The sequence below is a fragment of the Euprymna scolopes genome, chromosome 10, assembly GCF_053919585.1.
Source record: "Euprymna scolopes isolate OS-2025 chromosome 10, ASM5391958v1, whole genome shotgun sequence".
Taxonomy (NCBI): domain Eukaryota; kingdom Metazoa; phylum Mollusca; class Cephalopoda; order Sepiida; family Sepiolidae; genus Euprymna; species Euprymna scolopes.
Window position 1 is genome coordinate 132,617,556 of NC_136491.1, and position 19,746 is coordinate 132,637,301.

At 33.4% G+C, this 19,746-nt stretch overlaps 1 protein-coding gene across 1 annotated transcript in view; it reads left to right on the plus strand.

Moving 5' to 3' along the window:
- The window catches only part of LOC145286274 (protein unc-13 homolog B-like), a 597,427-nt gene that overhangs the window by 554,145 nt on the left and 23,536 nt on the right, over positions 1-19,746 (plus strand). The window contains exon 46 of the mRNA XM_080135112.1: positions 16,252-16,341. Within this exon, the coding sequence (XP_079991238.1) occupies positions 16,252-16,341 (90 nt within the window). The remainder of the gene's footprint in view (positions 1-16,251; positions 16,342-19,746) is intronic.

Consider the following 19,746-nt stretch of genomic DNA (forward strand, 5'->3'; position numbering starts at 1 on the left):
GTTAAGACAAACATAATGGTATAGTTAAGAAAAAGTGTATTAGCAAAAGTATGTTATAGAAGTATATGTCAGGCCATAGCTGCAAATCGTGTTAGATGTAACTATATTTATAGTTTACTAGCCTGGGTGCCTGGCTTTGCCTGGGTGTTTGTAGGTGTGTGTTAAGCAAAAAAAAAAAAAAAAAGTTGTAATAGGCAGGCTCGAACCCATGACGCGAAGGTGGAAAAGAAAAGTGGAGGTGTGTATAAGGGTGTTTGTTTAGCAAAAAAAAAAAAAAAAAAGAAAGGAAAATTGCAAGCGCAAAAAATAGAAAGTGATTGTAGGCAGGCAGGCTTGAACACATACCACAAAGGAGAAAAAGAACATGAAAAAATAAATGACACATTTGCTGTTGCGCCCATTGCCAAACTGGAAGTGATGTAGGTTTAAATTAAGGCTAGATAATTGAAAAGAGGCGATGACTTTTGAAAATATTGGTGAAAAAAGCGACCTCTCCCTGTAGAAAAGTGCCCTGTTGAGGATGAAGGAATTAATGTTTTTGGCCAATTTTTCGATATTTGTCGTCCAAAGGGTCGAGCTTCAAAATGATATGAAAATCCGTCGCCTCTATTGAAAGTTTTAGGCAGACATACATGCCTACATTTAAACAGACAGGTGAGATTTATATTATAGATGGGCAAATCTATCAATCAAGAAATCGGTATACCAGCTTACCGTATGACAGTTTCATTGGCTTAAATGTGATTCTGACGATCAAGATGAGTATCCTTGTCTGAATAATCCCAAAACCGTTGAATCATTTTCTTATTGTAAGATTATTGGCATGCAAAGAGTTTTGATTAAGTTTCAAACATGTTCTTATTTGACCGATTGGCATGGTGCCATGCATGAATCATTAGGTATGATTTGCTAATATCAGAACAAAATTTGTCTTGTGATTAATTTTTTTTTTATATTGGTGACATTAAAAAAATTTCCATTAAATTATATTTTAATCTTTATGCATGTTTTAGAATTAAACTTATTTGCAAGTTTTTTAAGAAATGCAAAACTAAAAAAGAAAAAGATTTCTAGTATTTTTTAAAACTTATTTTGAAATAGATTTTGAAATGTTGATAGTGCACGTGGTGTTTATATGCAAAGAACACAAGAGAGAGACGCACATTTTCATCATCATAATTTTTGTAGATTTTCCATTATTTTCATTAAAACATGATATAAAAAACGAAAATTCCATCCATAGAATCGTTACTAAAATTCACAATCCTTTCTCTAATCCAACCATATTTGGTACTAATAAACTTCAGTCTATAACTGACTTATTTCTATTTACTTGCTTCTTCATTGGGACAAAGTTAAACACAAGGTCGTTTTTTTAACATAGCAGAAATCCAGCTCCCCCAAAAGGGCAGTTTAAATTGGAACAAAAAAAAAAAATACTGCCTCAGTCTGGAAGGATTTCTTCCTCACTGACTGAGGACAGAATAGACTAAGTGTAGCATGAGTATGCCACAATCACATTGACACACCGGTTCAAGATAAGCAACGTTTAACCTGATCAATATCAGATGGGTGACCATTTCAGGATACTAGGTGTTGTCTGCGGGAGGATGGTGATGATTATGTTAATACATCACTTTTTGTTAGATCAGTGAAGTTAAGCTATGTTGAGCCCATTTGGTACTGACCAGACTTATGTAGGAGGACATTAACACCTCCCTGAAAAAACTGTAAAAATCCAAGGTTGTGATCTTCCCAGACAGAGATATACATGCGATTGGTGACTACTGGTGATTTTGATATTCACCCGAAACTTCTTCCTTTGGTGGATGCTGCTGCTATATATATATATATATATATATATATATATATATATATATGCACACACTAGCAGGCCGCCCAGCATTGTCCAGTCATAAAATACGCTTAAACATATTTTGAATAATGCAAATTTCGTATTTATTATTAGACCCAATGTATAGTAATGATGTAAAAAGTTTTTCAAAAATAAAATAACTCCTGTGCCACCACCGAGAATCGAAACCAAAACGTTTAGCTTACGATTTACTTTTTCCTTTGACATTAATGACTCTACTATGAGGACATGTTTACTGCAAAGCTAAAAATTAAAACATGAATCAATAGCTATTATGTAAGCATGCATATTCGTAATGCCATCATTCGACATTCACCTGGCAAATGTTATTTTTTTGATTTTCACACTTTTGCACAGATTTTCCCTCTGGCTAAAACCCAAATATAAAGTTTCATCTGGGTTCGAATACCCTATATATTAAGTTTCATTTCTGTAGATATAAGACTGACGGAAGAGTTTGGTAGGCAAAATTTAAAAACAAAAATACACATATATAAATATACTAGCAGTTCCGCCCGGCTTTGCTCGGGCCCTATGTACTGTTCATAACTTGTCCTATGTGTGAATATACTTTATGTAAGATTTCAAATGTTTAGACCAAAATTTGTCTGAGTAATTTCATAGAGACCGCAGACGTCAATTCTTTTTAACTTTGACCCCTTAACATTTATTATTTTGGTCTCAAATCAAAATACAAAGTTTTACCCATGTCCAAGTTATCTACATCTAAAATTTCAAATCTTTAGACCCAAAATTGGTGGAGGAATTTGGTAGAATCTGCAACGATCATCTCTTTCAACTTTGATCTTTTGGCAGTCAAATTTTAGCCCCAAAACTGATTAAAATGCTTGCCACATGTCTGAATGCCCATTATGTATAAATTTTTAAATATTTAGACCCAAAATTGGCTGAGTAGTTTGCTAGACATTGCAAAGGTCAAATCTTTTGAATTTTGACGCCTTGGCAACTCAAATTTTCGACCCAAACTGATTAAAAAGCTTGCCGTATCTCTGAATACCCTTTATGTAAAATTTCAAATGTTTACACCAGAAATTGGTTGAGTAATTTGGTAGAGATTGCAGAGGTCAAATTTTTTTAACTTTGACCCCTTAACATTTATTTTTTGGGCTCAAATTAAAAATTTAAGGTGGGATTTAACTATAGAAGCTTTATTCAACTATTTCTGTAGTAGAATTATGCTACTACACTGAAGCAGATGACTATCCATATAGACAAACTATTAATAAATGAAATGGCTTTTTAACTCTTATTTTCCAACATGTGCATTACTGTTCATGTAATATATGGCTTTACTTAGTAATAAAGTATGTAACAAATAAGTGACCATATATTACATTAACAGAAATGCACATGTCATAAAATCAAACACAAATCGCTCAATAGTCTGAGAAATCCTGAATGGGCCTCACACTCACCGAACTATAGCCCCTTCCATCATTAAGTTTTATCTATGAAGTTATCTTAAAGACAATGTCTGTCAAAACAATCAGCAGACTATTACTGAAATGAAGTGGACCATCATAATCAGAGCCATGCAAAGGAAGGAGTGTGTAATAATTATTGATAGTTTTGCAAGTCATATCCAAAATGGCAGGCTCAACCTGACTGACTGGTGCCCTAGTGGCAGAAAGGGAGGGACAAGGTGCTTTCACAAAGTTGCAGCCATATTTGAATTCACAATGACTGCTTTTTACATATGATGGGGCACATTACCATATGTTTCTTTCATTTCATTAAAAATCATTTGTGGTGTGCAGCCTTTCAAATACAAAAACCAGTTCACTGCATGACCTGGAACAAGTTCCATTTCACACCTGATTTGGTTTAAACACCTGTAAATCAGAATTAGTTCAGAACTGTAATTTGCCACATAAACCATAGAGATATGCATCATTGCATGTGCAACATTTAAGCTAAGTCAGACAACTGGAAGTGGGTCAGGGGCATTACTTATGAAACATCTCTCATAAAAGTTATTGATAATTTAGCATGAATGGTGATAAAACAAAAAGCCCATTCAGAATAACATCTTTTACTAATTAGATAATCACCAAAGTGCCCTTGCATATTATTGAACAATGATAAAACAAAAACTGTTGGACATTGATGACCGAAACTTATATGATTAGATTGTTAGTCCATAAGTATAGAGCAGACAGTAAGAGATATTGAAATATAAGACCACAAATACCTGTTCAGTAAGCCAAGACCACTCAGCTAATTCTAACAAATAATTCCTTTCACAAAACATATCAGCAAATCAGGTAAAGACTAAAGTTTATAAGTACCAAATGTGGTTGGATTACAAAAAGGATTGTGAATTTATTAATGATTCCAAGAATGGAATTTGGGAATGGATGTTGGAGAGTCACCCTATTATATTTTTTTATTTTTGGTTCTTCATTATTGTAGCAAAATTTGAAAATTCAAATATTGAATTTCAAGTAAAACGAATAGTATCTACTTAATTGTCATGTCACAATAATGAAAAAAAAAATGTTTATATAACGATAAGTATATTATTTTTAATTGGAATTCATTATTGAGATGAGTATTATTTATGTTAATTTATTTATTGCGGACTATTATTCTCATCTTTATTAATTGTTGTTTCGCAATGTTTCAGCCAACTATTCCTCTGACGAAGGCCAGAGGAATAGTTGGCCGAAACTTTGTGCGGACTATTATTCTCATCTTTATTAATTGTTGTTTCGCAACGTTTCGGCCAACTATTCCTCTGACGAAGGCCAGAGGAATAGTTGGCCGAAACTTCGTGCGGACTATTATTCTCATCTTTATTAGTTGTTGTTTCACAATGTTTCGGTCAACTATTCCTTTGACGAAGGCCAAAGGAATAGTTGGACAAAATGTTGTGAAACAACAACTAATAAAGATGAGAATAATAGTCCACAATAAATAAATTAATATATAACGATAAGGGAGAAAATTAATTATGAAAATAATTTTCAAAGACAGTGAAAATTAAGTTTTACTAAATTGCCAAAGATTTTCAGTTTTCAGAAAATATTTAAATATTTACCTCCTTTTTGTTATGATTCAAACTCTCCAGGGTTTTTTTTTTTTTTTTTTTTTTTTTTTTGTGCAAAACTCAATTTTTAATAATTGTCTTCGAAAACAATTTTGATTAATAATTAATTTTCTACCTTATCGTTTTTCATAATTTTTTGATATGTTCATTACTGTAACATAATCAAGTAGAAATCATTGTTTTTTTTATTAAAAATTCAATATTTCAATTTTCGAATTTTGCCATTAAGAACCCTTTTTTTCTATTATTTAATTGACAGAAGTCAACAATAACGTATTTCTGAAACTGAAATTTTTTTTTTTTTTTTTTTGAAAGATGCATTTACCGTGCCATGTTGATTGTCAGACATGATAATACCGCCTTTTCACTTGAACTTCTTTTTTTTTTTTACTATTATAATTAATATAAATTTTTTTTTTTACAAACTATGAACCATTCTTAATGTAATGAAGTCACCTTAGATGGAATACTGCTGCCACCTCTCGGGAGGTGGCACAAAGAACATTTTCCTTCTCAAACAGAGAACAATATAGACTAGAAGAAGATGTAAATCCTCTTTCTCACAGAATTGACATCATTTGGCTCTCTCTACTTTATCATTATTTTCATAGAAACTACTTGACTAGCAAGAGGAGGAATTCCAATTATTTCTCTACCCATGGAATGCATTTTCACAGGACTGCTTTTCTGCATATTACAACTGTGTTTTCTTCAAATATCAACAAATTCTCATCATAAACCACTCCATAAGTAATCTAATATAGTTTATACCCTTGATTTATCTTAGTACCCCTATAGTATTCCTCATCTTTGGTTGATAATCATTCCATTTTATTGAACTTTATCATCGAGTGACTTTTGGCCTTGGCAAGTTTTGATTCAATAGTATATAAAAATAATCTCCAATTTCACTGTTTATATTATACAAGCCAGTTAACTTGAGTGAGAAAAAGTTGAGAATCGGAAAATAAATTGGGTTGGACACTTGTTCCTCCACATCCAGTTGAGATTGAAAACAGTTGTGTATATATATATATATATATATATATATATATCAATAAATTCTTTTTGCTTAAGTAATGATCTGCTGCTACCAGATTAGGTTGTCTGAAGATATTGGCTGCCTGAGATGAAATGCACCTAACATTGATGTTTTTTTGTTTTTCCTTTTGCAAAAATTGATTATGTTCTGCAAAACCAAAAAACAACCACCCACCTTTTCCCATTTCCCCCCTTTCTTTTTCTATCTCTCTCGCTTCCTGACTGGTTTCCTAACTTAAAATGTACCAACCATTAATACGGTAATCCTTTTCCCTCTCCTATTGCAAAACTCATCTTCTGCAGGCCAGAGAACAAAAACAATAAAATCCAATATAAACAACCAAAACAAACACTACAATTGAATATACAGAAAGTTTGAAGATTTGCCATAAAACAAAAGAACCAAACCATTAAGTAATAATCAGTTCATCACATTAGTCAATGTTAGTACTTCCATATTTCTGCAGTCAATCATTCTGTTATAAACCATTATTTTATAGTGGCCGTTGGTCTTGATATGTATCTAATAAAAAATTGTAAGTCACTTTGTGGTATTAAATATAATATTATAGACTGCCGATTTCATCATTATTGTAACTCATAGATACACCTCTCACTATATACATAGTCGTCTGCTTCAGTGTAGTAGTGTAACTCTACTAGAAAAATAATTTCATAAAACTTTTATAGTTGCAATTCTGCCTTATCTACAGCGTTATTCATTACGTACTTTGTTAAGTATGGGCATATATTACATCAACAGTAATACACATGTCGGAAAATAAGAGTTAAAAAGCTGTGGGAGGGACAAAGAATTTCATTTATTAATACTTTGTCTATGGCAGACTATAAAGGCAGTATTTCCAGTTCAGAATGTGGGTTGCTAAGAATAGCCAGGTATTACATTAACAGTAATATACATCTTAGAAAATAAGTTAAAAAGACATTTCATTTATTAATAGTTTGTCTATGGTAGATTATAACGACAGTAAATGGTCCAAGTTATATATAAATTAAACATGCAATTATATAAATTGTTCCCATAAAAATGCACAAGTTATTCATCAGAAGTTGAAGAATGTACGTGTTAAACATGTGGTAAAACCTTCCATTTTCCCATTAGGTCTTTTCTGTGAGCCAACCTGCTCAAATGTAGTTTGTGTGTTTAGGATGTCTGAGCAACAACCTCAGTTGAATTCTGGTCTTTTTTTTCAACCACATTCGTATGAGTTTGAACTCGTGTGGATGAAAAGATTGAGACTTTTTTTTACTAAAGGGAGATAATTCTGAACACCTTATAACCAGCTTGCTTTTCCACTTGGCCACAAATAAGGCTGAATTCTGTGTGAAGTTAAAGTTTCTATATTTACAACTTTATCTTATGTACAGCATTATTTATAACATACTTTGTTCTTTTTCATTATCTCTTGAACTAACATACTGTTTTAAAGAGCATCCTAATATATGATGTTATGTTAATACACCGCTATATCAGCAAAGTTAAACAACATTAACCTAAGCAGTATTAAATTGGTGACCATTCGGGAAGATCAGGTGCTGTATGTAACAAGAATCTCTATAACTTAATCACAAAAAACATGTACACATTTTGCATAAACTGGCCCAATGATACCATAACAACTCAACAATACAAACACAAAACGGTTAATAAGCATTGTACTATAAATTTCTTATCTTGTTTTCTATGCTAGTAAAAGTAAGTTTAGAGCATAGGAGGAAAGGTATAATGTCAAGGTTAATCTTTGAGCATTAATGCTGACATAGTTTCTTATAGATCAGGGGTATACAAAGGCTGAAATATAGTATGCAACAGGAAATAAGTCATTGGTAGTATCGCAAGAAATACATTAAAGTCCTAATATAATAAACAAGTACATGTGTTGATGGAGTCAAAAGAGAGAGAGAAAAAGAAAGATTGATGCATGAGTAATGTATATCTTACTTATAGGCATGTAGTCTAGTTTGACTGTTTTGTTGATTATTACTAGAAGAGAGTTTATAGCAGGGATTCTCAAACTTCAGGATATTATGGAGCCCCTGAGCAGGGCAAAGATTTTTCATGGAACATTAACAAGATAATTTCTAAAATAAATATGAAAAACATTAATTTCAAATTTCAACTTCTACTTGTTCATTAGTTGTTCCTGTTTGTGATTTTACTATATTTTCATGTTTACAACCATTTTTGGTTTTTTGATTAATCAAGAATTCTTGCATTTTTTTGCTAATTTAGTTTTTATTTACTTTTTAATGAACCATCTTTACACCTGTAGTTATGTATCGTATATCTTTGGAGTAAAAAAGAGCAATAATTAAATGTCTGCAGTCATTTAATTTTTCCATATAAAGAATTTGGTTCTCTTCTTGAAAAAGCTTACAGATTCCCAGGTCTCCATGGAGGCCACTTTGGGAAACCCTGATTTATAGAACAGTGACTGCAAAATATATCTGACAGTTAGTTGTAAAGTCCAGACAAAGATGGTAGCCAATCAAGCACATCCGATAGCTTTAAAGCACAGCCAGCAAAGAGCGAGAGAGAGAGATTCGTTCTAAATTTCTCATGTGGGCAGAATTCAGATTTCTGAAAGAGAAAAATTAATCCTTATCATTGGCCAGTATGATTCAGGGGAAATAATTTTGATATTGTTGCAATATTTTGAGATTAATGGGGTATGATCCCACACGGTCGGAAGATTCTATTTATAAACGATGCTGCTAAGAACTGACGAATCAAATTAATTCACGTTCTGCCACCAACCAATCAGAAACCAGAATTGCTTCATAAATATTAAACCTTTCTTGGAGGAATTTCACATGTTCTTTCCCGGGTTTCGACACGGTAAGAATATTTTGTTCTGTGGAACTGTCTACTACAAACAAGTCACCTCCCAGGACTTGTGTGTAACAGCGAACCATCTGAAACTCAAAATGGCTTACACTCCTAGAGGTTATGGGCCCAGTCTGCATCCGAAAAACCTAATTTTAGGGGATTTCTTGATTTTCTAAATACTAACTTCTGTTCTTTAGTTCCTTTTAAATAACGTAGGACTTGTTTAGCTCTGTTTAAATCCTTCATTGTCGGTCGTGATAATTTTTGTGACAGTTTTGTTACTGTATAGCATATGTCGGGCCTGGTTGCAGTCATTAAATATATAAGACTACCTATAATTTCGCGATATTGTGTGTCATTTATTATTTCAGATTCTGTGTGTATATTTTTATTAATATCATTTTCGACCGGTGTAGAGCGTTTCTTGCACTCTCCCATTCCAAATTTTAATAGTATTTTGTCGATGTATCTCGATTGAGTCATCGTAACAAGTCCTTTGCTTTGAGTAAATTCTATCCCCAGAAACCAGGATATTTTGTCAAGATCGGTCATTTTGAATCTGTTCTTAACATTAGTTAACATTATCACAATTTGATGCGATTAAAATATCATCGACCCACAAAACCAAAATCAGTAGTTTGTCTTTGTGTTGGGTATATAAACAGGGGTCTACTGTGACCTTACACGTGACCTTACATGACCTTAAACCTCTGATCGCGCCCCAGTTATGATCTGCAACCTGGTCGGTACAGTTATGATCTTAACCTTGGTCGATGCCCAATTATGACTATCCTAGTCACCGGGCAATTAATTATGTCGACTGGGCAACCAGGTCTACCAACTGTTGGTACGTCGCGTCACCCAGTGAGTCCTCGTCAAGGCGTTGGAGGACTCTTCTCGGTTGCACGGTCCTCAAGGCCTGTTCTACTTGATCGTCTAGTTAGTCGTCCTGTTGACTGGGTGTTCGTTGACGGGAACGGGGTTACAAGTGGCAAGTAAAAGAAATAACGTTACATGGAACAACAGCACATCAGCAAACAAACTCCGGAGGTTGGTTGATATATAATGTATTTAGGAAATTCATAAATGATTATCTACAGACGTATGTACAATTGAAGATTAAATGGAAGCAAGCAATTAGATTTGTGAATGAGCTTCTTGTTGTTGAAATACTCGGTCGGAGTCGCGGACCATTGTAATTATCGTTAAGGTGTTCTGGCTGGTCTCTTCCTAGGTCCTCTTAATTCTATTAAGTTGCAAAGTGAGCTCTCTGGCGACCAGCGAGGGGGAGAGAGAAGTTGGGTGGCTGGATTCCTCTACCGAGACCTTTATCTCTGTCTCTCCAAAGATCTCTCTCTGTCTTCTCTCTTCTATTTGATTAAATCGAGTTTTACAGATCTTATATAGTAAAACCCTTGAATAATGACGACGCCTACGTTCGTCTTCGACCAATCAAATTGATTGATAACAATCCACCTGATTCCTTCGCATTGGTCAATTTGGCTTGTGGCAGGTATTATTTTTCCGCCTCCAATTTCCAAAATCAAATTGACTCCTCCCCAACTTGCCTGACCCCGCCTTCTCGATAATGGTTTTTTTCATATTATCATCTGATAATCAGAGGAAATATTATTTTTAGCTTGTAATAGATCATCAGATTTCATCTATTTAAAAATATCCGTTTGATCTCCTTTCCTCTTTGAATTATTTGTTTTGTAAAAACATCCGTGTGATTTTTAAAAAAATATTCTTTACATGTCAGAATTCCCATTAGCGCCCAAAACAATTTGCCAAATGACATTTTTAGATAAGTCATAATTGGAAATAAACACTGGCTTGCTTTTGAAGTCCTTTGTGCATCGGCAGGTTGAGTATTTCCCCAAAATATTCTATTTATGCCCAAAACATATTATCATTCTGAAGTTTCTCAGATAATACATATTAAAAAACAATTCATGTCGAACCTTGGGCTGACGTCATTAATTCTTTTATCAGGCCCGATCTGTTTTGTGTGTGTGTGTGTGTGTTTCTCAGATCAAAAACGATCCGACATTTCACCTGTCAAACACCACATTTCAAGCCGACCGACATTTCAAATCTCTGTTTTGGAATATTATTGTGTTGGCTCGTTTAGTTCAAACGCGAGCGTATTTTGGTTAAAAAATGTTTTAAGTAATCTTTCGCTTTAAAGTTTAGCGTGCGATTTCTATTTTTATCCCCTGACCAACAAGATTTTGACACATAAAAATATTAACTAAAAAAAAAAAATTTTTTTTTTTTCTGTAACTGGCGTTCGCCCGGGATTGAATATTACATTTAACACAAAAAACGTCACATCGACCCTACTGATCTGATGTGGCCCCTCTTTGGTGTTACACTACAGCGCATTGTCTAAATTGTTGTTCAATAATATAATCATGGAATACTGTGTTCCAACACTGAGCACTCTGCTTTAGACCATATAATGACTTGTTAAGTCGCCACACGCTATTTTTATTTTTCATTATAAATCCCTCTGGAGGGGTAATATAAATTTCACAGTCTATTGGGGCATTCAAATAAGCATGTTTTACGTCCATTTGATGGATGTTTAGGTTATATTGTGATGCGACTTGCATTAAAATTCTGATTGTCGTTAGGTTTGTGGTCGGTGAAAACGTAGAAAAGTATTCTATACCGTAACTCTGAGAGCACCCCTTAGCAACAAATCTTGCTTTGTACTGTTCTACGCCTGATGCTGTACTCTTTTTTGTAAAGACCCATCTGGTAGAAATAACATGTTTATCCCTTGGGAGAGGCACTACCGTATAGGTATCATTTTTGGTTAAGGCATCTATTTCTTTTTTCATGGCAATTTTCCATTCATCACAATGTTCTGAAATAATTGCTTCATTGAAGCTTTTTGGCGCATTTTCCATTGAATAGCAATAGTCGATTTGATAATCCTTTATATTGTCGACCACAAAAAAATCAGGTCGTCTTCTATTTCTTTTGGGATATCTTTTGACTTTATCATCATCATCATCATCATGGACACTCTCGTCTCCGTCATTTTTATTGTTTTCGTTTGTTCTAATTATTTGAGGTAATATAATTTCATCCTCTTCATATGACGGGTTTTCGTCTGTAAAATTAAACGTGTTTGTGAATTTTACACACCGGATTCTTTTTATTTTATTTTTTTCGGGAAAAAATATTAAATTGGCTGGACTGTTTTTATCGTATCCAAGAAATATACCTCTGTCGGCTTTAATATTCAATTTACTCTTTTTCTCTATATATGCGAAGCAAGTTGAACCAAATATATGCATTCTGCTTAAATTTGTTTTTTTACCGCAGAAAGATTCATATGGAGTTTTAGATAGTGTTTTGTTAAAGCCATAAGTGCATACGTAGAGAGGTTTTTAGGGAGTTTTGATTCAATGAGTAGGCATCTTGCCATTTCAAAAAGTGTCCGCAACGCACGTTCAGCAGTCCCGTTTTGATGTGGCGATCTAGGAGCTGATGTTTCATGCCTGATATGATGGTTAATTAGTAAAAGTTCAAAATCTTTATTGGTAAATTCCGTACTGTTGTCAGAGCGAATACACTTGATTTCACCGTAGGGGGCCATGTCGGCCAGATATTTCTTAGTTGCTAGCAGGGTATCAGATTTGTTCTTTAAAAAGTAAACCATTATTAAACCTGAATGGTCATCTACGAAATTCAACACATATCTATAATGTTCTCTGGCCATTGGTTCTACGGGACCGTTTAAGTCACAATGCACCATTGATAGGATTTTTTTGGCCTTTTTGTTTGGTATCTTGTTTTGATAGTTTGTCATTTTCCCTTGCGTACAGACGTCGCAGTTGAAGGTTTTTGATGTTTGTAGTTGCATTCCATCAACTACAGTCGGCAACTTTTTGATATCAGGAATATTGCAGTGTCCAAGAATTTTATGCCATGTCTGTAGATCATGGCAGGCGATTTTTGATGGGACTACGCTATTTAAATAATATAGTCTTCCATTTTCTTTAATGTCGAATACAGTTCCATTCGGGTATACCAGTTTTGATTTATTGGGGCTAAAGTTTATATTTGCACCTTCTTTTGTGGCAGATTGTACAGAAAATATATTTTGTTTAAATTTTGGGATTAGAAGAGCGTTTTCTAGAATACAGAAACACAATTGACCTTTATTGTTCTTTAGCGAGATTTTCGCATTGCCTCTTTTCAAAACGATATCATTGACTCGACTCCCGTCAGCTAGTTCTACAAAATAATTTTGTGGCTTAAAGTTGGGATCAAAATTGATAAAATCAGATTCCTTTGTAATCACATGTGCCGTGGCTCCACAATCGACAAGAAAATTATTATTGCTTGTTGAAGCATCCAATGTACACGAAAATAAAAATGTATGTTCGCTAACAGAGCTCTCTACATTTTTAATGTAGTCGCCATTTTGAGTCCTGTATCTACATTGGAAACTCTTGTGATTAGGTCGTCCACAATTATAGCAAATAATTTTTGTACTTTTCTTAGGAAAAAAACTTGCTTTTGGCAAAGTTGCGTTTTTTTATTCCTAGCATGGGTATAATTTAATTTTGGTATTTTTATGTGTGCATTTTTAAATTTCATGATATTTGTGGATTCGTTTTTTTTCTGTGATCATTTTTTCAGTTTCTTCGTAACTTCTGAGTGCTACCTTGAATTGGCTAAAAGTCATGGGTTTTTCTTTCTGGGTTATCACGGTGGTAAATGGCTTGCAATCACTCGGTAATCCCTTAAGGACCATGGAAATTAACAGATTGTCACTTATAACTTCACCAGACATTTTTAAAGAATTTGCAGTTGTCTCGGCTCTTATAATATAATCAGTAATAGTTTCGGCTTCCATTCGTTTTAGAGAGGTCAGTTCAGTGTACAAAGAAATAATTTTGGGTTTTCCTTTCGACAAATAATGCTCTCTCTCAATATGTTTAATGCTTTGCAGCCATCGTCCAGGTCTTCTCTGATTACCAGTGATAGACTTTGATCATCTAAACACTGTATTAATTCCGCAAAGACAGTTGCGTTCTTTTCAATGAAGTCGGGGTCGTTTCTGTTTTCAGGTTGTGTTTGTAGTACTTTGTGTAGCTTTTGGATTCGTAGATATCCCAGAAATTTAACTTGCCACAATTCGAATTTTGATTCAGATCCATCGAAATAAAGACACACGCTGGGCGCATAACCTCTAGGAGTGTAAGCCATTTTGAGTTTCAGATGGTTCGCTGTTACACACAAGTCCTGGGAGGTGACTTGTTTGTTGTAGACAGTTCCACAGAACAAAATATTCTTACTGTGTAGCCGGTTTCGTAAATACATCAGCGATATTTTGTTCTGATGATATGTAATTCAAAATAATGGATTCCTTTTTTATCTTGTTTTTTATGAAATGGTATTTTATATCTATATGCTTAGATCTTTGGCTGATTATCATGTTCTGTGCTAAGAATATACTGGCTTGATCATCACAATTAATTACTACGGGGCTTGTAATCAATTCTGGCTCTAAAATAGTCTTCAGGATATTTTTAAGGTAGAGTGCTTCCTGGGTTGTGTGTGTGATCGCGATAAATTCTGCTTCACACGTAGAGAGAGATACAATCTGTTGCTTTTTAGATTTCCATGAAATAATAGGCCCATTTTCTGAGAGTCTGAAACAATATCCAGATACACTCTTGCGATCTTCGTCGTTTGCCCATCAAAGGAAGATCACTCTCATAATTCTGGAGACAATGTATTATTTTGGAAACTGTCAAAAAAACAAGTCAACATTTATATTTTTACATGGAACAGAATAGTTTTGCACCGCTTTTATGTCTTCTTATGATAATTAAAATCAAAATATAATGTTGCTATACTTTATGTCTAGAATCCTTATTCAAATTTTGTTTTAAATTTATTATACGATTTTGATTCTAGAAAAAGTCTAATTTAAAGCTTTAGGGATCTTAAAAAAAATTGAAATTCAAGGAATTTTGATTTAATTGGTGTCTAATTAGTATGAATCTAATTCAATGTAAATCTGAAATATTTAATTTTCTAATCTAAAGTTTTGCTTATAATTAGTTTACTCCCTTTAAATATTTGAGAGAAAGTGAAATTTGGGGAATATTTATTAATTCATATCTAATATTAAAAATTTTCAAAAAAATCGGAGGAATCTGAATTGTAACAAAGTGTTTGGACTCTCTTTTACCCAATTTGCATAAAGCTAAATTAAACTAAATATAGCCAACATTACAACTCCCTTACATGTAGAAAATGTATTCCAAAATTCATAATCAATTGGTTTAAGAGTTAATCCTATACATACACATATGTAAACTGATATACTCACAGCATATTAAATACCGAACTCTAATAAGGGCACACTTTACTCTATATAAACAGAGATAGACCTCTATAAGACACATGAGGTGATTCAGAAAATTAATTTTCCTTGTCATGGGACGGATATTCTTCTAGTGTTGATATAAAAGTTTACTCGGTTTCTAGTTTCTTTGATTTTTTTACAACTCAAAATAGAGATTCTTGAAGTATTACTGCCAAATCCTTTATTAGCTGTGTGTGACGTTTGTTAACTTAGCACAAATAACGATAATGGTAAATCATTGGCTAAAATTTCAAACTCACTAAAGAACTGAAAACAATTTGTGAATTTAGTGCTGCGAGTCAGTTCCATTTTTTCCTTTTTCTTTTTTCTTTATAATAATGTTTCTGTTTTTTTCATTTTTTTTTTCATTTAACTTTTTAAAAAAATTTTCTGAATTTAGTTTTGCAAGTTCAGGTCCAATGTTTTTCCTTTTTTTTTTTTTTTTAAAGTTCATTTGTTTTTATAACATTTGTTTTTTTTTTTCATTTAATTTTTAAAACTTCTTAATGAATTTAGTGTTGCAAGTTCAGGTACAATGCCTTTCCTTTTCCTTTTTTCTATATTTTCATTTTTTTTTTTTTAATTCTAAACTTTTAACTTTCATTTTAACTTTTTTTATAAGTTTTGCTTTTTAAAATTGTTTTATTTTTACTTTTTTTTTTTTAAAACTTTTAAGTTAGAAAATTTATCTGTTGAACATTTTGCTCTATTGTTTCTTGTGTTTCTGTTTTGCTTTTTTCACAAAAACTTATTTTTACTTTTTACTTTTTTTTCTTAAACATTTTTCAGAATTTTATTAAAACCTTTAAAAACCTTTCCTAATTTTTTTTTATTTCTTCCTTTTTAATATAAATCTAACTTCATCTACCTGGTATTTATCATTTTTTTTCTTTCCACGGATTGTTCTTAAACATGTGGCAGTGTCTGTTGTGACCGTGATAAGTAATTTCATAGGATTTACCATTGTCTTGTTTCTACCTACATTACGAGTTACCATGACATTTTATCCACAGGATAATTTGGCTAGTCGTGGCTTCCAGATCCAGCCAATAGCCCAGTTCTCAAGCCAGCTGTCCAGTCAACCAGCCTTCTCCTCTGCACAGGTTAGTCCATGTTCCCCTGAAAATGGAGTTTATTCCACACTCAGGTTGACTGACTAACACGACAGTGCAAATCAGTGGCAGTCAACCCAAACCTTCAAGAAGGATTCTATCTGGATGTCTTCTCCAAATTACTCTCTCTATGCTAAGTATAACATTGTTTTCAGGTGGACACTTATTTTTGTGTAATATTTTTTTTACTTGCATCCCCACGAGGGCAGAGTTAGACACAAGGTCGGTTTTTAATGTGGCGGGGGGACCAGCTCCCCATATAAGGGGCAATTTGGTTAGTAACAAAAAAAAAAATGTATAAGTCATGAAGTCCACTAACTGAAACCAAAATAGTGAAGTGCAGCATCAAAACAGATACTACACTTTGATCCTGGCCTGAAAACCAAGAAGCCTTTTTTTCTATTTTTGTGTAATTAATCCTGTTATAAAACAAAATGATTAATTATTAAATTGGATTGTGTGTATACAAACTTCACAAAGCGAAAAAGCAATACTTTCTTAGGATTTGAACCTGTGTCTGCAACAATAAAAATTGACATTCAACATACCTGTGTGTAGATTATTTGAACTATTATTGTCATTCTAAAGCTTATTCTGAAAAAAATTCGGCCAATACAACCTCTGACTGTCTTCAAGTGCATCTTCCCAAACTCAGGAATCTTCGAGTTGAACTCTTGAATTTCATACAGAATTTTGAATAGAACCATTTATTTAATTATTTTTTTTATTCATCTTCACCACAAACAAGACTTATGTCCAAGTAGCCACTTGGACATAAGGGGCTACTTACTGAGACCATGCTTAGGTTAGATAAATAAGATGTTGGCTTAGGTTACGTTTGAACTTATGCATATTAGTACAGTCAGGGAAGCAAGTAGCATGAAAGAAAATTCCAAAGTGAAGCTGTTCGAGGGAAGAAACTATTATAGCAAGCTTTCTAGCATTTAGAGACCTCAACATTGAAGGGGTGTGATTTTGTTGCTAAGCGAGTTTGTCAGGGATATGTACATCGAAGAAGCTCAAGTGCAATGATTTCATCAGAGCACATTCTATTAAAATACTTGTAAAACAGGTGCAGAGATGCAACATTGCGGTGATGGGACAGGGGTTGGAGCCTAGTTGATAAATTTATTTCATTCATGAGAGGAACTTGCTCTTGTTCTGTTAATCATGATCAGGTAGATAGACATCTTAAGTAATTCGCAATTGCATTCTTAATATTGCCCGCACTGAGGATTGAACCTTCAATCTTCAGAAGACTTATGTAAAACTGATTATTACCTAGAACTTTTATCTGTTGCACCACAGGTTGTTCAAAATTCTGTATGGATTCACAAGTGTGACGGAAAGATCCACAAGTTCAGCAAGATGCACTCGAAGAAAGTCGAAGGTTACACGGACCGAGAAGCTGTGAGAATAATATTCAAGAAAACATTAGTTCGAACATTTCAAATTATTAATCCTCATCTCACAAATTTGATTGATTGTTTGTTAACGCGGCGAATGGTGAAACCGGTGCCATCTAAATGAACATAGTGTGGACACGCATATGCAAATACATGTGAAATGACGTCACCAGTAAAGAAAAATAAATATTTTGCAAAGGAGATCAAGTTAGAGACAGGGATAATGTTCAAGATCACATTAGAAGTATGAATGACGCTTGAGAAGATGATCACATGAGGGATGTCACAGCAGTAACGAGGGAATGAGGAAATAAATGTCATTGTACAAAGAAAAAAGCGAGTTGAAGTCCTTTTCTATTCTTTGTCTCTTTTGTGACTGAGCATACAACGTGTTGGTTCCCAGACTACTTTACATAAAGGCTGTCCCTCTTGATATGTACATGGTCAAATTCTGTACAGATATCATTTTTTCTTTTTCATGAATTTTCTGTTAACCATTTCATTAACCATTTTGGTGTTTTTGTATGATAGACAACAAAACCAAAACGTTGTCAAAAACAAAAAACAAATATATAACCAATAAATATTATGAAAGACAATTTACTCTTCTACCTAGTTGGGTAAGTTTTTAGTGTTTTAACATTTTAAGGTGTTTATTTAGTTTGAAAAACATACTGTCAAATTTTACATTAAAACAAGAAAAAATAGCAGACATGAGAGGGTCACATCTTTGGAGGCTAAAAAATCACTGAAAAATAGAAAATGAAAAAAAAATACTGGTCGAAACCCACTTAATAGATGTTACTGTGGCATTGATAAACGCTTTCAAATAAGTTAACACCATAAAAAGATATTCAGATTGGTAGAAAAGTAACTTATATTGCCATTGGTAATATTTTTTTGTTATTTGTTTTTCTGATCACTTTTTAGTTTTATTGTTTCTGGTCCAAATGCATATCAAGTCATTAAATAACTGTATGATCTACACAAAAACAAGTGTCCACCAGAAAAGCAACATCATACTTAACATATTGTGGGGAATATATTCCGTTTACTTAATATATGTATGTATGTGTGTGTCTATCGTTATGTTCGTTCATGATATTTTTGTGTGTGTGTATAATATATATATATATATATATATATATATATGCACTTGTGAATAGACAAGTATGCATGATTTGGTTGAATATATGTTTCTATGCTTGCATATATGCAACCAAATTTGCATACATCTTTCTGGATGCATTGACATATGCGTGTACACATAAATAATCACGTGTGAATATGTTTCTGCATTTGGATGTATATGTATACGGACATGTTTATTTAACTGTCGATAATTGTACACATTTACACCTAGTGTGTGTGTGTGTATGTATCTATATTATTGTAGCTTGTATGTGTATGTATTAATATATGCACATACATGTCCATACGAAAGAATATATGCATGTCTGATATTTCTTATCCATGTGTGTGTGTGTGTGTGTTGTCTCATCGTGACTCTCCCTTGTGTTGCTCTTCTGGCTGCTGCTGCTGCTGCTGCTATCGTTGCTGCTGCTGTTTTTATGCTCTCACCTGTTGGCTTCTGTTCGATAAGAAAATCTCTTTTCTTTCTGAAGAATTCTGATCTGAGAGGCATTTGATAAGTGAGTGATATCAAGTCAACCCAGATTTCCAGCACTCGCCGCCTCTTTCAATAACCATACCAAGTTATTATTATTGATGTATTTAAGTGTTATGATGCTTTAAACCGGTCAAATCTTTTTTACTCAAGAGTGTGTTTTTACACCAGAGCTAGTGAGCATATACAAAAGGGCCAATTAGATGGAAAAGCACCTGGCATAGGATGTTTTCTGTGCCAAGCAGAACTGACTTTTGGAGTACAGTGATGTTACACTTTATTCCCAGGAAGTTCAACTGTTTCTCAAGATCATCTGGAATTGAGCCAAGCACATCTATGATGATTGGCACAGAAGTTTTCTTG